General features: G+C 45.9%; 2 protein-coding genes across 7 annotated transcripts in view; both read right to left on the minus strand.

The window, feature by feature from the left end:
• tns1b (tensin 1b) overlaps positions 1-5,806 on the minus strand; it is a 155,667-nt gene extending 149,861 nt beyond the window's left edge. For 4 of the 6 annotated variants that reach the window (XM_029493016.1, XM_029493020.1, XM_029493018.1 and 1 more), the window contains exon 1: positions 5,607-5,804. In XM_029493016.1, the coding sequence (XP_029348876.1) occupies positions 5,607-5,705 (99 nt within the window). In that variant the 5' untranslated portion in view covers positions 5,706-5,804. Of the gene's footprint in view, positions 1-5,606 lie in introns of all 6 variants that reach the window. The other 2 variants (XM_029493019.1, XM_029493024.1) reach the window with 2 other exon arrangements.
• A 949-nt stretch (positions 5,807-6,755) lies between these two features.
• LOC115062233 (sterol 26-hydroxylase, mitochondrial) lies at positions 6,756-19,415 on the minus strand. The gene is made up of 9 exons (XM_029530863.1): positions 19,212-19,415; positions 18,481-18,662; positions 17,769-17,968; positions 17,381-17,578; positions 8,948-9,111; positions 8,674-8,840; positions 8,450-8,531; positions 7,937-8,137; positions 6,756-7,638 (listed from the first exon to the last, which is right to left on the minus strand). Exons 1-9 carry the CDS (start codon positions 19,413-19,415, stop codon positions 7,507-7,509), a joined length of 1,530 nt encoding a protein of 509 aa, XP_029386723.1. The 3' UTR covers positions 6,756-7,506.
• Positions 19,416-20,335: the final 920 nt, after the last annotated feature.

Genomic DNA, 20,335 nt, shown 5'->3' on the forward strand with positions numbered 1-20,335 from the left:
CGTGGGTAGCCCAGCCTAACTTCTGCTCCACTGTCACAGTAATTACCCTTGGAGCTGTGTGGCATCCGACCTTGGTGACAAAGACCCCGGGGAAAAGGAGGAACCACAAATATCAACAAAGAACACATTTTGAGACAAAAAGGATGCAACCTAGGAGAGCCAAGCTCCCTGTCCATCACTCGGAAGTTGTTGTGAAAGGCTACAAAGGCGCCCAGAGTGAGACTTTGTGGGATTTTGACGTTGCCAAGAGTGAACACAACATTGCGTTGCCAAGTATTAGGGAGAAGAGAAGAAGCCCCCCCACACATGGAGAGAAATATCAACAAAACTCCAGCATAAAGGCCACATTCACAGGTACACAAAGCAGCAGAGGCTGGATGGTATAGGGCTAAACCGATTGTGTTATGTTGCACTGATGCCACAAGGGCTGAGGCGGAGGGTGACGTTAGGCATTACATTCCCAGAAAAGGGGCACACAACCGTGACTCCTGGGAGAAAATACAGTTGCCCTGTGCCTTAATCTATCACTCTGACTGACACTCTATCCCCTGTCTATAGCCAAGTGTATTAAAGGCACTTAAAGAAGCTGAATGAACGCCTTTTGTATCCTATTATCTCCTCATTCCAGATTCCAGCTTTGTGAGCAATGTTATGCATCACTGCATCAGTAATGTCTTCAAAAGCTGTTTGGAAAAGAAATATCCGCTCATCGGATTCATGCCTCCTTTGACCACGAGGTTTTGGAAGTGAAGGCGTTGACTTCCAAGAGGAATAAAAAGCCTTGAGTTATTTGACAACGCCAAGATGGTTTGTCGTTGCAAGTCAAAGAATTCTTTCTCTAAATTTGCGATTTGACACACCCAGATCTACCCGCTGTGTAAACATTTGGAGCATGTCAGTAAATTACACAATCTGGACAATATGTCGCTTTGCCTGTTCACCAATGAACTGATGTATATGAACACAAGATTTGACAAAGTTTTAATGACTACCGGGAGGATTTCACAGCTATTGTGTTAATGTTAAAGGTTTCAGTCAGCATAGGTGTGTTAAGTATAACTCCCATATGCACCTGATGATTAAAAACGGATCTGATAAAACAAAAGAAATGTTTTCTTTTCCCCATATTCTCTCTTTTGCCATGAATCATTTGAATCCTCAACAAATCTGTTTCAGGATAAAGTCGAGGACACTGCTCATGGTGACGTGAGGAATATGTCTATTAGAAGCTTCCTGCGCTAAAATAAAATCCTCAAGTGTCCACCAGAGGTTAAATTCCTGTGTGCATTGGCATTTGAAAGTACGATGGAGAGGGGTTAACTTTGCTGCGGCATCACAGCCCTCTCCCAGGTCAAGCACACATTGGGCACCTTTCCACCCAGGCACACACAGAGGGTCTTGTTCTGTGGCCCATGTGCAGGTCAGTGCTGGCAGGTAGGAGTGAAATGATAGGCCTCCCCAGAGACGCAGCACAGTAGAGACACTGTTTCCCCGCAGCTAAAGCATCCACTGGAATGCAATATGGGGTGGCAGGTAACTTTCAGTTCACCGCATACTTTTATCAAAAATCTTCAAATCCCAGGAAAACCCCCGCCAGCCGTCTGACACTATGGTGGGAATTCAGAGATGGGGAGAGATCCAGAGCTGGGCTTGACAGGCATTAAAACCGAAACGAGGATTATTTTCTTAAAATGGCATGGTCATCTGTTTCACCGGTGTTGACGGCTTAGCAGGGAACTTCACTATTGGTCTATATTTTTGATCAGCTTTCATGAAACGTAAGAAGTATAAAACACAACTTTGGTTCCAATTCAGACAAATATCACAAATATCAAATTTTGTTTAAAATATTTAAAAATGTTATGACTCCAATTGTTTGTTGGGGTTTTTTGATTCGTTTTTTTTGTTTGTTTGTTTTTTTTTTACAACAGACATGAAAGTCCACACAGAGGGGAGGACTTGGCTAAACTCTGCCCTACAAGTCTGTTTCTGTGTTCTCATCATTATCCTTGTTCAGTTCATCAGTCTCTTATATTGAGCACCCAATTCCAAGCGGTGCTGCACAAAAAGAAACCACAAGTTAGAGCTGGAGCAGGCTAACTTTACATGACCAACTAGTACACAAACTCTGGTAAAATACAGTGTCAGAAGAGAAAACAAAGACTAGACATTATTGAATATTTGACTTTGATCTGAAAATGTGTCAGAAAGAGGACCCTAGATACAAATCAAAACAACGATCCTCATTAAACTGATAAGCAAACTGCTTTCAGTCATCTATCCAGTGGCAACAATATTAGACATACCAACATATTGACTGTACCCCTAAACTAAATGTGGATTTGCAGTTCTTTTCTGTTATATACATACATATCCCAAAATATCACATGAGCAACTTTGTTTTTGAAAAGTACTTTAAATACCGCACAGCTGCTCCCATGACAGACAGAGTCAATATAGCCTCATTTTATTAGCTTCATATGGCTAATGTGTTAGCAAACCAGTTGCAGATACAGCAATGTGGGCAACACATCAGATTCATACCTCTTTCCAAACAACCCAGTCCACCTTAATAACTCTGGCTTGCTCTGCTAAATAGCTGGACCTCTTGTGTTTTCTGACTAAAATAAAACAATTACATACATGGTCAAAATGGATGTAGATTTCCTCTAGTGCTAGCTATGGTGTTGAGAGCTGTACAAGTCCAGTTCATTATTCTACAAACACTGAAGGAAAGAAATAAAACGCTTGTGTCATTCACACACATCCAACCAGTGCATTTTTTTTCTCAGGCCAGTGTTTGTGTGCATAGTTGTAATTTTTGCTTCTTTTTTTTTTTTTTTTTTTTACAGGAATTAACAACTAAAAAGCTGAATTTACAAATTAAAAAAAAATCACATCTTTAGATTTACTTTGTGGATGACTTGCAAATCAAATTAAATCCAGAACTGGCCATGTGCAAAAGTAAGAAATGGTCATGGCCTGTATTGAGAAACTGACTTAAAACCAGGACTTCAATAACTTTGTGATGGCACAAGAAAGCAAACATAGAGAAGACAAGACAAGTCTGCAACACGAGATGATAAACTATACTGAGATGGCTAAAATTTTTCAAGCCACAAATATATTTTGTTAAAAAGATCGACCCCTCAGATAAAACACAGGGAAAATTCTAATGTTAAAAAGGGAAACTCATTAAAACTGTCTCAGAGGCTGTTTGTGATCTAAGTCAATACAACAGTGACACTTTGTCATAACCATTCTTGAAAATGTCTTTCTACTGAGTTCATGTTCTGTTCTGCTCAGAAGAATCTATTAGCCCTTGTGCTGCTGTTACACAACAACCCCTAAACATAAAGCAAACGGCATGCATCCTCCCCGAGGTATATTCAAGACCCCCTCATCTGGTTCAAAGTCGAGGTTGTGTACTTTGGTTTTACATGCGGGTTTCACTTTCTGCTCAATTGTTATCTGTCTTCAAAGTTCTCCAGGAGAAGACAAAACCGTCGTCTTCAGCCGGGACAAAAACCACAAACATCACACAGACACAGGGAGCGATTACCACAGGAAGTTATTTCCCCTCACACACACACACACGCACACACACAACTCCAACCCAAACATGAGCATGGCCTTAGTTCAACACCATGCTAGAATATACATTTCTTTATTTTTGGTAAAATTTTAAAGCTCTGAATGCTTCTTACTGAGTACCTGAATCTGTTTTTACGTAGCATGGATTCTACATGTGGTGTCTCAGAATTGGATGATAATAAACAAAAAGTCGTAGACTGTCTTAACTGTGAGCCACAAATCTGAAGCCTCTCCTAAAACAATGCTGTAAATTCAAATTTATGCTCAGCATGACAAACACTTGGCCCCTTCCCTTGAGTGACTGTTTTCAGCACTTGAGCACCACTTCATTATTTCAACCACAGCTCTTCTGGCAGAGCCAAGACTTTTATTTCCCACAGCACACCATGTGGCCACAGCCCTCCACGCCTCGGTGCTGGCTGTTTGTCTTTGCCATCAGACAATTCAGCACATCCAGGAAAAGCCATCCACCGTACGCTAAAAGTGTCTCTTCAGTGTTACTTCCCAGCAGCACAGGAATTATACTATGTCTGTGCAGTGGTGGGCATTGATATGTGTGAATTTAGTTGTAAAAGGACTCTTCAGTCACAGTACCACATCACATGACATCATCCGGAACAGGGCTGATGAGGGTACCTCAGCAGTAACCATCCACCACCTTCAGTCACCTGCTAAAAGCTTGAAGACATTTTTTCAAGTGAACAATTAAATCAAACTAGATGACTCCTTGAGAACAACACAAACATGAGGCCTGGAATCAGAATATCTAACTTTTTATGTGACTACAGTTTGCAACCAGGTCAAATGAAAACATGTGAAACGGGAACTGTGGGGCTTATGAAGAAATACTTTGGTTCATCTGATCAAGCTGCAGGAGTAAGAGCACAAACAAGGTTGTGAAACCCTGACCACACCAAAAAGCACTGGAAACATGCATACAGACCATGTCACATAGGGATAGCATAAGGCTGAGGTCTGAGTGAAGCTGCTCTGGACAAAATGAAAAGGGACCTCATTAACTTTGAAGTCGCTACAGTGAATCATCCCATTTCGTTCACTGTAGTGAAGATCTGATGAAATTAACAATCGTGCATTCAGGTTTATTTCAGCCAGCCTGATGCCATATTATGGCACTGTGAGTGGAAAAAAAAGACTTGAATCCTTCATGTGCACCTCCAGATGATTCAAAATGAAATACGCTCACGCACTGGAGGCTAATCAGGACTCAGACTGCGCCCACATCACATGACAAGTTTTCAAGCTCTTCAAGTGTTATCTTCCCTCATACAGAGCTGAATTATACATGTTCACTTTTCTATTTTTAACTCAAGGATTTCTAGAAACATAAGCAGGCGTATTATCACATATAGAGCAATAAATTCAACCCCTAATTATCCTGCACTGAAGTTCGGAGGTCGGACAGGGGGTGTAGGTCACAGGTCACAGGTCACAGGTCACAGACCACATTCCACAGGGCAGAAAGTAAAACCTCAATATCATCTCTGGGCACTTTTCAGTCTGAAGTCAGATCACGACACTGTTCAGGAGTCAGCCCTCACTGATGTAGGCTGGAGAAAGTTACAGGAAATCATTTCCATGACATCACTGCAGGTACGCTCTTTAGATCCGCGTGTTTGGTCATAGCGCTCGAGCATGACTGAACTTGGACTTAACGGAGTTGCCCCCGGCAGTCATTATGGTGAGTGGGGTTGTCCCATTCACTGACTGGAGCTGTGTTTGAATGGATGATGTCAGGGCAGGTACCAAGCACAATATACCTGGATTATGGGTTGTGTAGCAGCCGTTTTGAACCACCTGCCTGCTGTCTGCTCAGTTGTGTGATCGCACACACGCTTATTTCGGCTGCTCGTGGTCGCCGCTGTGGTTTGTCTGCATTCACCCACTTTACATCGACTTTATCAAAAGGGAGCCAAAGGTCGAAGATTCTTATCTGGATCCGATATGAAAGTAGCCCTTTTAGAAAAACACACCTCTGCCAACGCAGCTCTTACCTTCCTCTGGCTCTCTTTCTTCTCCTCCTCCTCATGTCGGTACACCGGCATTTGCAGAAAGTCCTCTTCACAGCAGATGAAGCTCACAGTGCATCCCATCCGAGCAAAAGCAGAGCGCACACAGCCGGCCCAGACTCACTCAGGGTCGGCTGCCATCACCGCGGGATCCAGCTACTTTCTGCCGCTTCCAGAGAGAGAGCAGGGAGGACAGGGGAGACGTCCCGCTGCAGACACACCGAGGAGGACAGGGAGGACGTCCCGCTGCAGACACACCGAGGAGGACAGGGAGGACAGGAGAGACGTCCCGCTGCAGACACACCGAGGAGGACAGGGGAGACGTCCCGCTGCAGACACACCGAGGAGGACAGGGAGGACAGGAGAGACGTCCCGCTGCAGACACACCGAGGAGGACAGGGGAGACGTCCCGCTGCAGACACACCGAGGAGGACAGGGAGGACAGGAGAGACGTCCCGCTGCAGACACACCGAGGAGGACAGGGAGGACGTCCCGCTGCAGACACATCGAGGAGGACAGTCCTCCTCAACAACACTGGGATTGTGGCAGCGCTCACTCGCTCACTCTCTCTCTCTCTCCCCTACACACACACACACACACACACACACACACACACACACACACACACCTTTACTTTGTGTTATCTAGTTTTGTGATTGGTGGTTCAGGCTGTCAGTCACAGCCTTCGCTGTCAGTTTAATAACTTTACTTGTGAAAGTAGAATAAACTCTCCAGCTGGGCTGAATCGCAGTTACTCAGTCGTGGACAATGTAAAACAAAATATGTGTGTGTCCATTAGTTCTGCAGAGTCCTAAGGGATGTGGCCTGACCTCCAGGTCCAGCTGTTCACCGAGCACCTGGTCCGAGATCAGCCGCTGCTCAGTGCAGCGGTCCCGCCGAAGTGTGATGAGACGTCCCGGTGAAGCGCAGCAACTTTACTGTGTCCATGTTAGTATGTCTCCCCCTGCTGGGAGATCTATGAAGCACTATGATCGGTAGTACACTTTAAGTCAATTCTCAAGTTTATTGAAGTCCTCTACCCAGAGCATAACAATACATTTATATAATCCAAACATAATTGATTACATTAGTGATGGACGGAGCCTGTGTCACATTGTTACGCCGTCATAAATGGAGCAGGAGCATGGCAGAGCAGCAGAGTAGGACAGAGCTGTTATTAAAGGTAGCGCTGCTCCTGCTGCTCCTGTCGCCAGATCATCCAGAAGAGAGTGTGTGGGCTGGATACAGGAAGCAGTAGTTCTTAAGGTAACTTTTGAGGTCTACCCTGGGGGTCCCCAGCAAGAGGAAGAATCGTTTATTACTGATATCTCATCCATCAGTAAACTAATGAGACAGTGTGTGATTCTTTTGTGATGAAATGTTTCTCCAGGGACAGCGATGAACAGCGCTGGAGCTCCACAGGGAACTGTTCTAGCTCTATGACTGATGGAATTGCCTCCAGTCTTCACATCACCCTCAGGGATATATCAGATGGATAATGGATTATACAATTTTGAATCATTTAACATTTTTTACATTGCGAAATGCTTTGATTTGAAAAGCAGTGGGCGAATAGAAGCAAAAGTACAAATTATTACTTTAACTTGTAGAAGTACGAATCACTACTCATTCAGTTGAACTAATGAGACAAATTCGTTTTAAAAAACATTTATGCTAACTTCTTTACCATTCTTATAAAAACACAAAGTTAAGCAATGCATCTTTTGGGTGAATAATGAGCACTTATTATGTTACCTTTTTAACAAATGGTCTATAGCTCTTAAATTGCTTCATCGTGTGAAACGTAAGGAAGTGTGGTCCATTGTTTGTCAATGGAGAACATACAACCTTTTAAAAATATGTTGGAGGAATCTGCAGATACACATTAGGCTGCATTGTCACATCTTCTGTCCACAAAGTGAAGGTTTATCGGTTGTTCTGGGATCAGCACAGTGCGGGTGAGGGCCCTCAATTCTCCCATTGCGGGGTCAGGTTTAATTTCATACTGCCTGATTAGCTGAAAGGGGAAAAAGAGATATAGAAGTTACCTTATTGCAGTGTCTGAATGAGGCAGTTCCCTCCTAATTCCCAATTAGTCCCACGACAGCAAACTGGAGCACAGTTAGGAACTAACTGGTGAATACAAAAATATTTTTTTCCAACTGAGAGTTGGGGGACAACAAAATATCTAAAAGAAGAGTAAAGTTGTTGTTGTCATATCAAAGTTAAATGGCCAGAAAAAAGACATCATTAAAAGCTGATGTCATGAGAAGGGTCTGCAACAACTTGACAAGGTGTTTGACTGTGTCACTTACATGAACGAGAACCATGTACATCTCAAGCTCAGCAATCCGGCGGCCGACGCAGCTTCTCACTCCAAAGCCAAATGGAAGAGAGCCAAAAGCAGCTGGCAGTGAGTTTTCATCACGGAGCCATCTCTCAGGCTTAAATGTGAATGGTTCTGGGAAAGTGTCTTCATCATGACTGATGGCATAATGACAAAACAAAAAAGGTGTCTGGAGAAACAAAAGTTGAGGTAAAAAAGTTAAAGCTGGATCAATATATGTAAATGAAGACACAGCCTTCTGTTTTTTTGTTTTTTTTTTTTTGTTCTTTTGTTTTTTTAAAATGATGACATTCCCTCACCTGCTCTAATAAAAGACTACCTTGGCATCTGACACATGAGCTCTTAAATAGTAATGTATGTGGTATATTAAATATCTAAGGTAGGTACACTCTTACACTGTTTGACATTGTAGACTTATTTTGAAGTTATAATATTGGTCATGAAAAACAAAAACAGAATGTGTCCTACAAAACAAACCCACTTTCTTTGGAAATTGATATCCACCAACAGAAATACTGTTTTCCGACACTACCCGTCCATTCACAGGAACAACAGGATACATCCTGCAAAACAGGAATGAATCATTTGTATGAAACGATACAGAGAAATAAGTGATGGTTTAAATGTAAGCTATCTTCCAATAACATGTTTTTCCCATCAGTCACAGTGGCCACAGAACCTCACCACAACACCATAACCTCTCACCTCAGAACCTCTTTTATTACAGCCCTTAAATATGGAATCTGAGTGATCTCTGTTGCAGAGGGGCTCTGATCTGCTGGTAGGAATGTGGACACTTCTTTGTAAAGTCTGTTCTGGATTTCAGGATTCCTGGAAAGCTGGTGCAAAGTCCAAGTGAGGGTATTGGATGTCTTGATAATAAAAAATAAATAAATGACAATAGGTAAGCGGGCACAGAGAATTAAAACCATTTACATGCAGAAAAAATTGAGGGAACCCATCGACCCATCATGTTTACCGTGTCCACTCCCGCTAAGAGAAGCTCAGTGATGGTGCCATACACATCCTTCATGCTCATGTCAGTGTTTGAGAGGAGGTACGTTAAGTATTCACCCTGCACATCTAGGCTGGTTTCAACACACTGCTGAATGGCCTCCAGCTTCTTGTCAATCAACCCTTTAGCTAGGATAAAAGCAGAAATGTTTTATTTTAGTTTTCACCACAAGGAAAAAAAAAAAAAGAAAAAGCAGAAACCCTTCAATATACTGAATGCTAATTATGTCACAATCACATCAGTATGTGAATAACCGAGTAATAATGTTTAAATAGTCAGCACAGTGGCATAGTGGTTAGCGCTGTTGCCCCACAATAAGATCACAGGTTCAGTTCCCGGCCTGGCCAGAATTTGCATGTTTTCCCCATGCCTGCATGGGTTTCTTCTAAAGACATGTCCAAAGACAACATGTTTGGGTTAATTGGTGACTCTAAATGGACTGAGTGTGAGTGATTTTCTGTCTCTATGTGTTGGCCCTGTGATGGACTGGGGACTGGGCGGGTCCCCTGTCCATCAGGACCCATTCAGGAAACGGATAGGTGGTTGAAAATGAGTGAATGTTGGCTGGTTGCAGTCTCCTGAGGTGAGATCTTCATTGTCAGCGAAAGCCATAGATAATTATTTTTATGGAGATGTATTTTTATGTATTATCTGTTTATATTTCACAGGAGCATAGTGCTGCCAAGTCAGTAAAAAAAAAAAAATCAGTATAACGTTATAACGTGATAATTTATATTGTTATGACGTGAAAGGTTTCATGTTTGAATGAGGAAACGAAGAAGGAATATGGCTGATTTACACAATGTAAGCAAGTTCGTGGCGAGATTCTACAGTTATTGCGCACGGTGGATGATATTGTGATAAGTATGTGTAACCTATGCAGGTTTTTTTTTTTTTAAGCATGGGGCTGTACAAAAGGAGGAATGAGTCCGACCCTCTGGAGGTCTATTATTCTAACAATAATTTATCACGTTACAACGTGATAAGTTTGTATATTGTAATAACGTGAAAGTATCACGTTACAAAGTGAAATGTTTATTGTTCAGATAATAAACTTCACGTTGTACCTTGATACAGATTTTTTTTTTTTTTTTTTTTTTTTTTTACTGACGTGGCTGCACTACGCTTCCGTAAGATTTGGATGTCTTAGTTTTGCTATATATTGCACTTTTCCGTAACATTGAAAGCACTTCATATCGTTACACTGTTCTACTTTTTCGAGGAAGAAAATACTTGAAGTACAGTATATCTACCAATTGTCTGAAGTTGTGTAACCGTTTCTTTGTTTGTTTGTTTAATCTGCACTACATTGTTATTTATTTTTGGTACAGTGCTTAACAAGCATAATTTATTTTTGCCCAGTTGCCCCCTGTTGATGGGCAATAAATATCAACAGTTCCAAAACATCTATTGTGTTATTTGTATCGATCCACCATATAAACATAGTAATTATAATATCTACATACATGGCATTGGATTGGAGGCTTGTCTCACTTTGTCCCACAGCAACATTAAAACAGTTTAGATTTGTGTGCTTTGTTTCTGTTAATAATGTATTGTGGCGAGCTCACGTGGAAGAAGATAAACTGAGACTGCGATTTCTTCTTTGAACAATTCCTGTGCCCCTTACACCGCACGACTACAGGAAGTGCTATTTATTAACATCAAAGTCAACAACAACTCTATACATGAATACTGGCCAGAGGTAATTAAACACACCAGGAAACTCAGTCATGGTGGCTACACTGATAATTAAAGTTAACATTAAACGTAACACTATGCAAAGCCATAGAACCTGGAAACTCACATAACACAATTAAACATTCACACAACATCACTAAAACATGGCTTTCATTACAAACATTAACAGTCCCATGAGCCTTTGCGCTACCCAGCTCAACTGTCCGATCAGAGTGAACACTCCCCCCTCTGATCGCTACATAGCCCCCACCTGAGGGGTCAGCCGTCCTCGGCAACCCCATCACTCAACACAAAGTCTTTCAAATGTCCAGGCTGCCGCCGCTGGCGGGCAGGCCGTTTGGGGCTTGCAGGGGGTGCCACTTGAGGGGAGACACCCTGATCAGCCTGTGGGGGGCTTCCACCGTCCCCCTCTCCAACTGAAGGCGGGGCGAGGGGTTGATAGGGTGAGAGCCTGTCCCGGTGCAGCACCACCTTGCGCCCCTGACCAGGCATGCGCACCCGGTACACCACCTCAGACAATCGATCCAGGACCTCGCCGGGCCCTTGCCAATGGCTGCGGAGCTTGGGGGAAACCCCCTTCTTGCGGGCAGGACAATAGATCCATACCTTGTCTCCTGGTATGAAGTCCTGCCCCTGGCATCGCGTATCATAAGCCCTCTTCTGCCGTATCCCAGAGTTAGCCTGGGCCTGGCGGGTGTAGTCGTGGACCACCTGGAGACGATCCTTCAGCCTACGAAAATAGTCCATCTCTTTTCCCCCGGCAATCTCGGGTTCAGGCGGAGCGCCAAACACCAAGTCGACTGGCGTCCGGAGCTCCCGCCCGAACATGAGGGCAGCAGGCGTGCACTGGCTAGACTCCTGGACAGCAGTCCGGTAGGACCACAGGACCAAGGGTAGGTGGCGGTCCCAGTCACGCTGGTGTTGGCTGGTGAGGATGGCGAGCTGAGTGGCCAGGGTGCGGTTGAAACGTTCCACTAGCCCATCGCTTTGAGGATGGAGCGGCGTTGTCCTTGTCTTGTTCACCCCCAGCCGTCGACAGACCTCACCAAAGACTTGGGACTCGAAGTTCCGCCCCTGGTCACTGTGGAGCTCGGCGGGGACTCCGAAACGGGCAAACATCTCCTCCACCAACCTCTCTGCTGTTGTGGTGGCGCTCTGATCTGGCACCGCATATGCCTCAGGCCACTTCGTGAAGTAGTCCATGGCCACAAGGACATATCGGTTTCCGGAGTCGGTGACTGGGAAGGGCCCAAGGATGTCCACTCCAACTCGCTCCATTGGGGCCCCTACCAAGTACTGCTGCAGTGGGGCATGGGAGTGACGAGTTGGTCCTTTCTGGGCGGTGCAGGAGTCGCAGCAGTGCACGTGCAGCTCTACATCTTGTCGACAGCCAGGCCAGTAGAACCTCCCCCTGAGACGTTTGAGGGTTTTGGCGTTTCCGTAGTGCCCTGCCCCCACCGAGCCGTGGACGATCTGGAGGACCTGTGGCCGGAGCGTCCGGGGCACCAATAGCTGTAGGAGGTCGTTTCCTCGTCCAGAGGCGTGCCATCTCCGGTAGACCAACCCATCGTGAAACTCGAAGTTGCCCCATTGGGAGTAGTAGGCCTTCATTTCAAGCCCTAGCGCTGACACCTCTGTCCATGCAGGGCGCTGCCCCACCTCCAACCAGCCCCGCAGTAGCGCCAGGGTGGTGTCTGCCTCCTGCTGCTGTCTCAGCTGCTGAGTACTCATTGGGGGCCACCCCTCCCCATTGGTGGCTAGGTCAACAGTCGCCACCACTACTGTCGACTGGCCTCGTTCCTCTTGCCGCTGACAGTAACGACACTCCAACGCTGCACAGGGGCGCCTGGAGAGTGCATCGGCGTTGCCATGATGTCGCCCCGCTCGATGCTGGATCTCGAAGTCGTACCCTTGGAGGGCCTCCAACCAGCGGGCCACCTGGCCTTCAGGATGCTTGAAGTTCAGAAGCCAGGTAAGTGAAGCGTGGTCTGTGCGGATGAGGAAGTGACTGCCATGCAGGTACGGGCGGAAGTGCCGCAGCGCCACGACCACCGCCAGCAGCTCGCGTCGGGTGACGCAGTAGTTCTTCTCTGCCCGACTCAGGGCACGACTGAAGTAGGCCACTGCACGCTCTCCATCCCCTCCCTTCTGTGAGAGGACAGCCCCGATCCCCACATTGCTGGCATCAGTGTCCACGATGAAGGGCTGTTGGGGGTCAGGGTAGGCCAAGATCGGGGCTTCAGTGAGGGTCTCCTTGAGTCGGGTGAAAGCTGCAGCACAGGCATCGTCCCAGGCGAATGGTCGGCCCTTGTCGGTCAGGCGGTGGAGTGGGCTGGCGATGGTTGCAAAACTTCTGATGAAGCGGCGGTAATATGACGCCAGGCCCAGGAAGCTTCGCAGTTCACTGATGTTAGCTGGGGTTGGCCAGTCTCGGACGGCAGCCACCTTAGCTGGGTTGGTGGCTACACCATGAGCACTAACGATGTGGCCCAGGAACTCTGTCTCCCTTGTCAGCAGACGACACTTTGCCGGGTTCAGCCGCAGCCCTGCCTGTCGGATGGTAGTGAAGACCTCACACAGTTTAGACAAGGCCCTGTCAAAGTCATTGGCGTGTACTAGCAGGTCATCAAGGTACACGACACAGCGACTCCGGGGTACATCTGCCAGCACCCGCTCCATCAGCCGCTCAAAAGTAGCCGGTGCGTTGCAAAGCCCGAAAGGCATGACGCGGAACTGCCATAGCCCCTGTCCAATGGTGAAGGCAGTCTTTGGTCTTGCGTCAGGGGCCAGCTCCACCTGCCAGTAGCCACTGCGCAAGTCAAGTGAGCTGAACCAGCTGGACCCCAAGAGGTAGTCGAGCGCATCGTCGATGCGTGGGAGCGGGTAAGAGTCCTTCCTTGTGATGGCATTAAGGAGTCGATAGTCCACACAGAAACGCCAGCTACCATCCTTCTTTCTCACCAAGACAACTGGGGCTGCCCATGGGCTGTCGGAGGGCTCAATTACTCCAGCAGCCAACATTTCACGGATCTTATCCTCTGCTACCTGCCGTTTAGCAAGACTCAACCGATGAGGGCGTAGACGGATGGGCTTGGCGGAGCCGGTGTCGATGGCATGCTGGACCAACCCTGTGTGCTTGCAGTCTTCGTCTCTCGCAGCGAAGATGTCCGTGTATTCCTCGAGGAGTTGTTTCAGCTCTTGGCATTGCTGTGGGTTTAGACCATCTTTGCTGCGTTGCCACAAGTCCTCTATGGCCTCCGTTGTCTCAGTAGAGGGAGGGGCAGCAGGCTCTGGACTAGAGGTTGGGGCAGGCTGTAACTGTGCAGGGACGCTGGTGGGTGTGTTGGCGGATGGTGAAACACCGCGGCTTGGTGTCTGCAGGGCAGCCACTGCTTGGCGACTGGCACGTCGATTACTGGGCTGCCTCTTCTTCCGCCGGCCAGACTGGAGTGTCAAGGTCTCTGTGCCAAGGGTGATGGTTGCCTTCGACACATTGACGAGGGCTTTCCAACGTTTCAACAAGTCCAGTCCAATAATACATGGGTCTTGGATGTTGGCGAGCCAGAACTTGTGCACCAGCACATGGCCCCCCGCCTGGACTGTCAGTCCCTTCTTTCCTCTCATGTCTGCTTTTTCTCCTGTCGCTGTCATCAGTTGGGTACTGGTTGGGGACCATGCCTTTGAAAGTGGACCAATGGTGTTTGGGAGGATGCCAGGTCGCACCAGGGAAATGGTAGACCCTGTGTCTACCAGGGCCCGGCAGGGTTGGCCATCAAGTTGGCAAATCAGGTACAGTCCTCTGGCGTGACCCAAGCAGCCGACCAGTGTATACCGGCCTCGGAGGGGGGTTGGAGACTGGAGTGGTGGCCCCCTCGCTAGACCACTCCGCTGTCGTTTCCCGCAGGTTGGTTGGCTCTGGTCTTTGGTGCTGGGGCTGGGCAGTTTCGAGCAAAATGGCCAGGCTCGTCACATCGGTAACAGCGGTCTTTTTGGCGAGGAGGACGGCGCATGGAGGGTGGAGGCCATCGCTGAGACTGTCGTGGTGAAGGCTGAACTTGGTAGACCTCTTCAGCATCCTCCTCTTCCTCATCGTAGTCGAGCATCCTGATGTGTGGTTGCGGTGTGGAAACCTTCTGCTGAGTAGACCGTGTAGAGAGCACCGCCTCGGCCCGTTCAGCTTCACAGAGAGCCTCACTGAGAACCTGGGGCATGGCAAGGCGGACATGCTGGCGCAACCTCTCTGGTGTGAGCCCCCGCAGGAACGCATGGAGGGCCAGCTCCTCCTGGGCAGCTGCGTGGAACTGTGGATAACCCCGTTGGGCATGCAGTTGCACATCTGCGGCGAAGGTGCCCAGGCTCTCTCCTTCTCGGCGGTGACGGCTGGCTAGTTGTTCCCTACTCTGGTCAGTAAAGAGTCTCTGCCCAAACCGCCTCTGTAGTGCCATGGTCAAGGCTTGAAGGTCTTGTTGCTCTGTTGGGGTGATGTCGAGGAGCACCTGCAGCGCCTTTCCCTCCAATGCCAGGGCCAGGTGGGTGGCAGCTTCTTTGCTGCTCCAGCCGCTGTGCCATGCTGCTAGTTGGACTTGAGAGAGGTATGGCTCCAGTGGTGTCACCCCATTGTACTTGGGAAGCTTGGCTGGTGTCTTAGGCATGGCTGCACGGTGCGACGGCTCGGGTGTGGTTACCAATGGTGGCAACTCATTGGCAGCAGTGGCAGCAGGCTGCAGGAATCCTTCTGCAGTAGCACCCCCAACCTCTACGGGGCGAAGGGGCCGAGGTGCACTGGAACCATCAGGTCGAGCTGGAAATTGTTCATCAGCAGATCTCATCTGTCGTCGTTCCAGGCTTTCCAAAAGCTTCATGTTCTGCTCCATGGCTTGCTCTAATTCTTCAATCTGTCTCTCCATTCTTCTTTTTATCATCCCACTTCTGACACCAATGTGGCGAGCTCACGTGGAAGAAGATAAACTGAGACTGCGATTTCTTCTTTGAACAATTCCTGTGCCCCTTACACCGCACGACTACAGGAAGTGCTATTTATTAACATCAAAGTCAACAACAACTCTATACATGAATACTGGCCAGAGGTAATTAAACACACCAGGAAACTCAGTCATGGTGGCTACACTGATAATTAAAGTTAACATTAAACGTAACACTATGCAAAGCCATAGAACCTGGAAACTCACATAACACAATTAAACATTCACACAACATCACTAAAACATGGCTTTCATTACAAACATTAACAGTCCCATGAGCCTTTGCGCTACCCAGCTCAACTGTCCGATCAGAGTGAACACTCCCCCCTCTGATCGCTACAGTATTATATTAAGCGTCCATCTCATTATAATGTGCAGATGTGTCAGATGTGTCATGTGTTAATTGAAGCGCACATATGTATTAAGTTCCGTTAAAGAGGGGTGGAGCTTTTAAAAATTTACTTGAAAGTAAACCAGTAGTTACTTTCGGTAGTAACTTGTAACTCATTACTTCTTTAAAGTCACCTGCCCATCACTGTCGCCCTCAGTCTAACTACATTTCTCAGTAGCTTGGTGGTAGCGTCGCTGTTTTCTGAGTCCAGTGACTTCTCAGTAGCTAAGCTCTTTTAATGATCACGTAGCGCGGTAGAGTCCGCACAAATAACATTTCCAAAATCATTTCTGAAGCTCAAACCAGCCGGAGATTACTACTACTGTTTAATTTCACTGTGGCTGAGTATTTATCAATAAGATGGGGAGAAAAGCACATTTGACATTTCGCCTAGAAATAAGTATTCTCAGTAAGATTTTGAGAACGTACGTTTTTGACCATGTTGTGACTGTTTGAAGCAGGTCAGGTTCAATAAACAAATGAATTTAACTTTTTTGCCTGTGTATCTGTTTGACTGAGTTTTATTGATCAGGAAGATAACACTAATGTAAGAGTGAGATTGTTTTTAACGGGCAAAAGTTAGGTAATGTAAGGTTAAACATCAGTTTTACTATGCATTATCGATCAATGCCTGCGTGCATTTGCTGACTGGTATTTCTAGTGTCAGTCACTGGGCGGCGCTGTCGAGTCCGCTGGTAGAAAACAGAGGGAGGTGTTGTGGTTGGGGGTGACTATGCTGATTTTTTTGGTGTGGAGACAACACCCACAACGCCTTGGACTGCTTTATTTCTTCTATTACACCCACGTCGGGCTTACACTAACTTGGCACAAAGTTGGATCAGTTTAGTAAAAAGCTTGGATGTAGTTGCACTAGTGACTTTCATTTTGCTGTAACTTAGCTTGCTACATTTCTGAGGGTAATAGCTTTGAGCTGTATCCAAACCTAATGTGAAGAGTAAATAAACTTGTCACCAGTTTGTTCTGCTTTTGGTATTAAGGCAGACCTGGAGACAGCAGGGGTCCATTCCAGTTCTAGCAAAGTGTACTTAAAGTCTTGTGTGGAACAAAAAAAAATGTGCCCCTCCCCCTACCCCACCCCACACCCACGACCACCACCATAAAATTGTTCTCCATAAAAATGTCTGGTGAAAACTTTTTGGAAATTTAGCAATTCTTAAATTACAGCCAAGAAAAAAAAAAAACAATTGTATCCCCGCCCGGATGTGGCCCACGGGCCTTGAGTTTGGCACGTGATTTAGCGCTATCATCAAAAAAGATGCATGCAAGCGAAAATGTACTAAAAATCCAATAAGTACAACTCACCAAAAGTGAAGATGCCATCCCAGCCAGCGATGTAACGTCTCCAGTAGGGCAGCAGGTTATGGCTCCACTTTGGGGCAATGAACACAGCCGGATTGTTTTTGAACATCTGTGTTATGGCATTGATGAAGTCCTGCGTACCTGCAGGGATATCTTTCTCCAGACACCCAAGCCTTGCCTCAAACAGAATGGAGGCGATACCTGAGGGGCAAAGGTTAAGATTTAGAACAAGAAGTCTGGAATTGTCTGTAAAAATGGATGTATTGATATCCCATTCATGCATTCAATAAAACAATACATTCCACCCGTTAATTTAAGCACTACAGAATATTAAAGTAACTAGTCTCAGTTATTCTTGTTGCAGCTTTCAGTGTGCAGATTTTTCATGTACTTTCCAGTGAGAAGAGATAGAGCTCATTGGCCACGTCAGTCACCCGATCTCCCGTTGGGCTGCACTGGCACAGATATTGGATCCTCTTTGTGAAGTCTCTCACCACTTCATTGATAGTCCCACCATACTGTAGAGAACTCTTTAAATGCAGCATACGCTTGTTCAGCAACTGCCTTAAGCTGTACCACCGCTCCCCCTCCCTGGAAATGGAAGCAGAAGCTTTACTAACCCATGTTTGTTGGTGCAAATGTCAGACATGTGAGTGGATGTCTGTGTCAGTATTTATGTAAAGATAACCCAGAGTCAGATAGCAACATATTGAGATAAAGGTGGGAATACCTGACTACTCAGATGATGAGGGATCAGTTTTTGACCACTGATGGACTGTTTTGATGACAGACAGAGACAACCTAGTCCTGAACAGACTGGACAATCTACTCTCAGAAAAATTCATCTGCATTCACACCCATCAGCTGTAATAGTATGACCAGTCATGAGTACAGTAAATAACATTAATTATCTGGTTACCTGGTTTGTCTGGTTATTCAGTTTAAAATAATCATTATTTTTTTTTATTGTTCACTTAACTCAGCCCAAAAGGAAATACTGCTGTTAATGTAAAGAAGTAAACTTGCTGTCTTAGTGCAACCTCTTATGTACCAGCAGACCCAAATCAGTCCCACTTATAGTGTAAAGTATGTGGCAACCTTACTCTGTAAAAGGACCATAGCCGAATCCTTTCATGTCACGATAATCTTTCCATGCAGACATGTCTCCTCGAGAGGGAAACTTGTCATCCTTCCTCAGGACTTCCTCTAGGAGCTTTGGTGATGATACTGATACTGACTTCAGTCCATCTCTGTAGATGGGACCATATTGCTGCTTCTCATAGATCTGGGCATGAACATATAACGAATGACTCAACAGAAGGGAGGGAAAAAAAAAAAAATCAAACTGGAGTGTGTGCAATCTTATAATAACTAGGTTGAATTTTTTCTACCTAGTGCTCTTAATATGAAGAAAATCTGTATCTCATTGATCAGCTGCTTCGTTTTAATAGAGAAATCCATTATGCATTAATAAAGCAACAGTGCAGAGCATGTGGCCAGAAAGAGTACATTCTTGCATGTGTAGGAGTTACCTGAAGGTACCCAGAACTGAAATAATGCAACCGCCCTGACATTTCAATTTATGCATCGTCAGTGGGGAAAAATTTACTGAGAACCTTAGAACCACATAAACTCAGAGAAAACCTGCAAAAATCATCAAACTGAAAAACTCAACCAATCAAGTTACATCATGAATTACACAAATCACCCATACATCAAAAATAGCAACACGCAGATTAAAACCAGGGTCTATCACTGTGGCAGAGTTTTGGTAAATATGTAATTGTAAGTCACCCAGAGACCCTGCAGAGCTGTGGACTGCAGACTGACATACCTGTAACTCATGTATACGGTTGTAGAAACCCTGGAACACCATTCTGTAAATCAGCTCCATGGTGCTGACATGAGGGAGGTCCGCCAGGCTTCTAGGTTTTTCCTGGAAGGTGGGGAAAGAGGATGTGACCCTGGAGGACACATGGGCCACAGCAACAGGGTACCGCAGCAGCCAGCATCGCCTTGGAAACAACCACACAGCCATGATGAAGGAAGAATAGCAAATACGCAGAGTTACTGTACCCTGAAGAGACTGGCTGAGAAGGGAGGGGCTAAATACCTAACTCTCCCACCGCCCCTGAATAATAAGTCAGCAATAAACTTAAATAATTTTAACTGATCATTCCTGACTGGCAGTCTGCCAGTCAGAGACACCAAATTAGTGTACCTAGTGCACTTTGGGGGGGGGGGGTTCTCTTCATTATGTCACTTTGTTCTTGATGAAAAACACATGGTCACTTTTTACGTGTTATATAACATTATATAAGGTAATCCGATTCAAAGCACGACAAGACATACTCTGAGAACGTGTTTAAAAAAAGATTTGGGGTGCCTCATGCTCAGGGTATGTAGTCATTGAAATGGCAATAAATCATGACGGCCAGGTTTCAGGAAACATTTAAAGTTAGTTTGGACTCTCAGGGCAGCTAATTTGCAGCTAAGGTTGAAGGTTGAATTGCCAGCTGAAGTTTAAAAGGTGAGAGCAGCTTAAGTGTCATTTCACGAAGGCCACTTAATTATTGACCAAGAGCTATAAGATAAACCCTTTTGGTGTTCACTGACCACACAACATTACTTAGATTTAATTTTTATCACGTTTTTCTGTGTATTTAACATCCCGTTGGTTGAACAAGATGACTGAAGACTCCATCCATTATCTACAGCACCTAATCCTGCAGCTTTGCAGGGAATGCAGCCAATCCCATGACAGGTCTCCAGTCTATCACAACGCCGACAAATGCAGAAAAACTACCAATCACATTCATTCCTTGGGGCAATTTAGAGTCAGTGAACCACATTTCAGACCATGGGAAGCAACTGGAGAACCCTAAAGAGAACCCACACAAGCATAAACTCGACACACAACACACACACACAACTGTGTAACCACTATATTGAAGGCTG

The sequence above is a fragment of the Echeneis naucrates genome, chromosome 21 (assembly GCF_900963305.1).
Source record: "Echeneis naucrates chromosome 21, fEcheNa1.1, whole genome shotgun sequence".
NCBI classification, from domain to species: domain Eukaryota; kingdom Metazoa; phylum Chordata; class Actinopteri; order Carangiformes; family Echeneidae; genus Echeneis; species Echeneis naucrates.

Excerpts from the sequence above, each read along its gene's own strand:
- LOC115062233 (XM_029530863.1), bottom strand. The coding sequence starts at position 19,415 with ATGGCTGTGTGGTTGTTTCCAAGGCGATGCTGGCTGCTGCGGTACCCT. Across the intron at positions 18,663-19,211 it reads ACCGTATACATGAGTTACAG|ATCTATGAGAAGCAGCAATA; the intron begins GTATGTCAGTCT and ends GTTCATGCCCAG. Across the intron at positions 8,532-8,673 it reads GTAATAAAAGAGGTTCTGAG|GATGTATCCTGTTGTTCCTG; the intron begins GTGAGAGGTTAT and ends CCTGTTTTGCAG.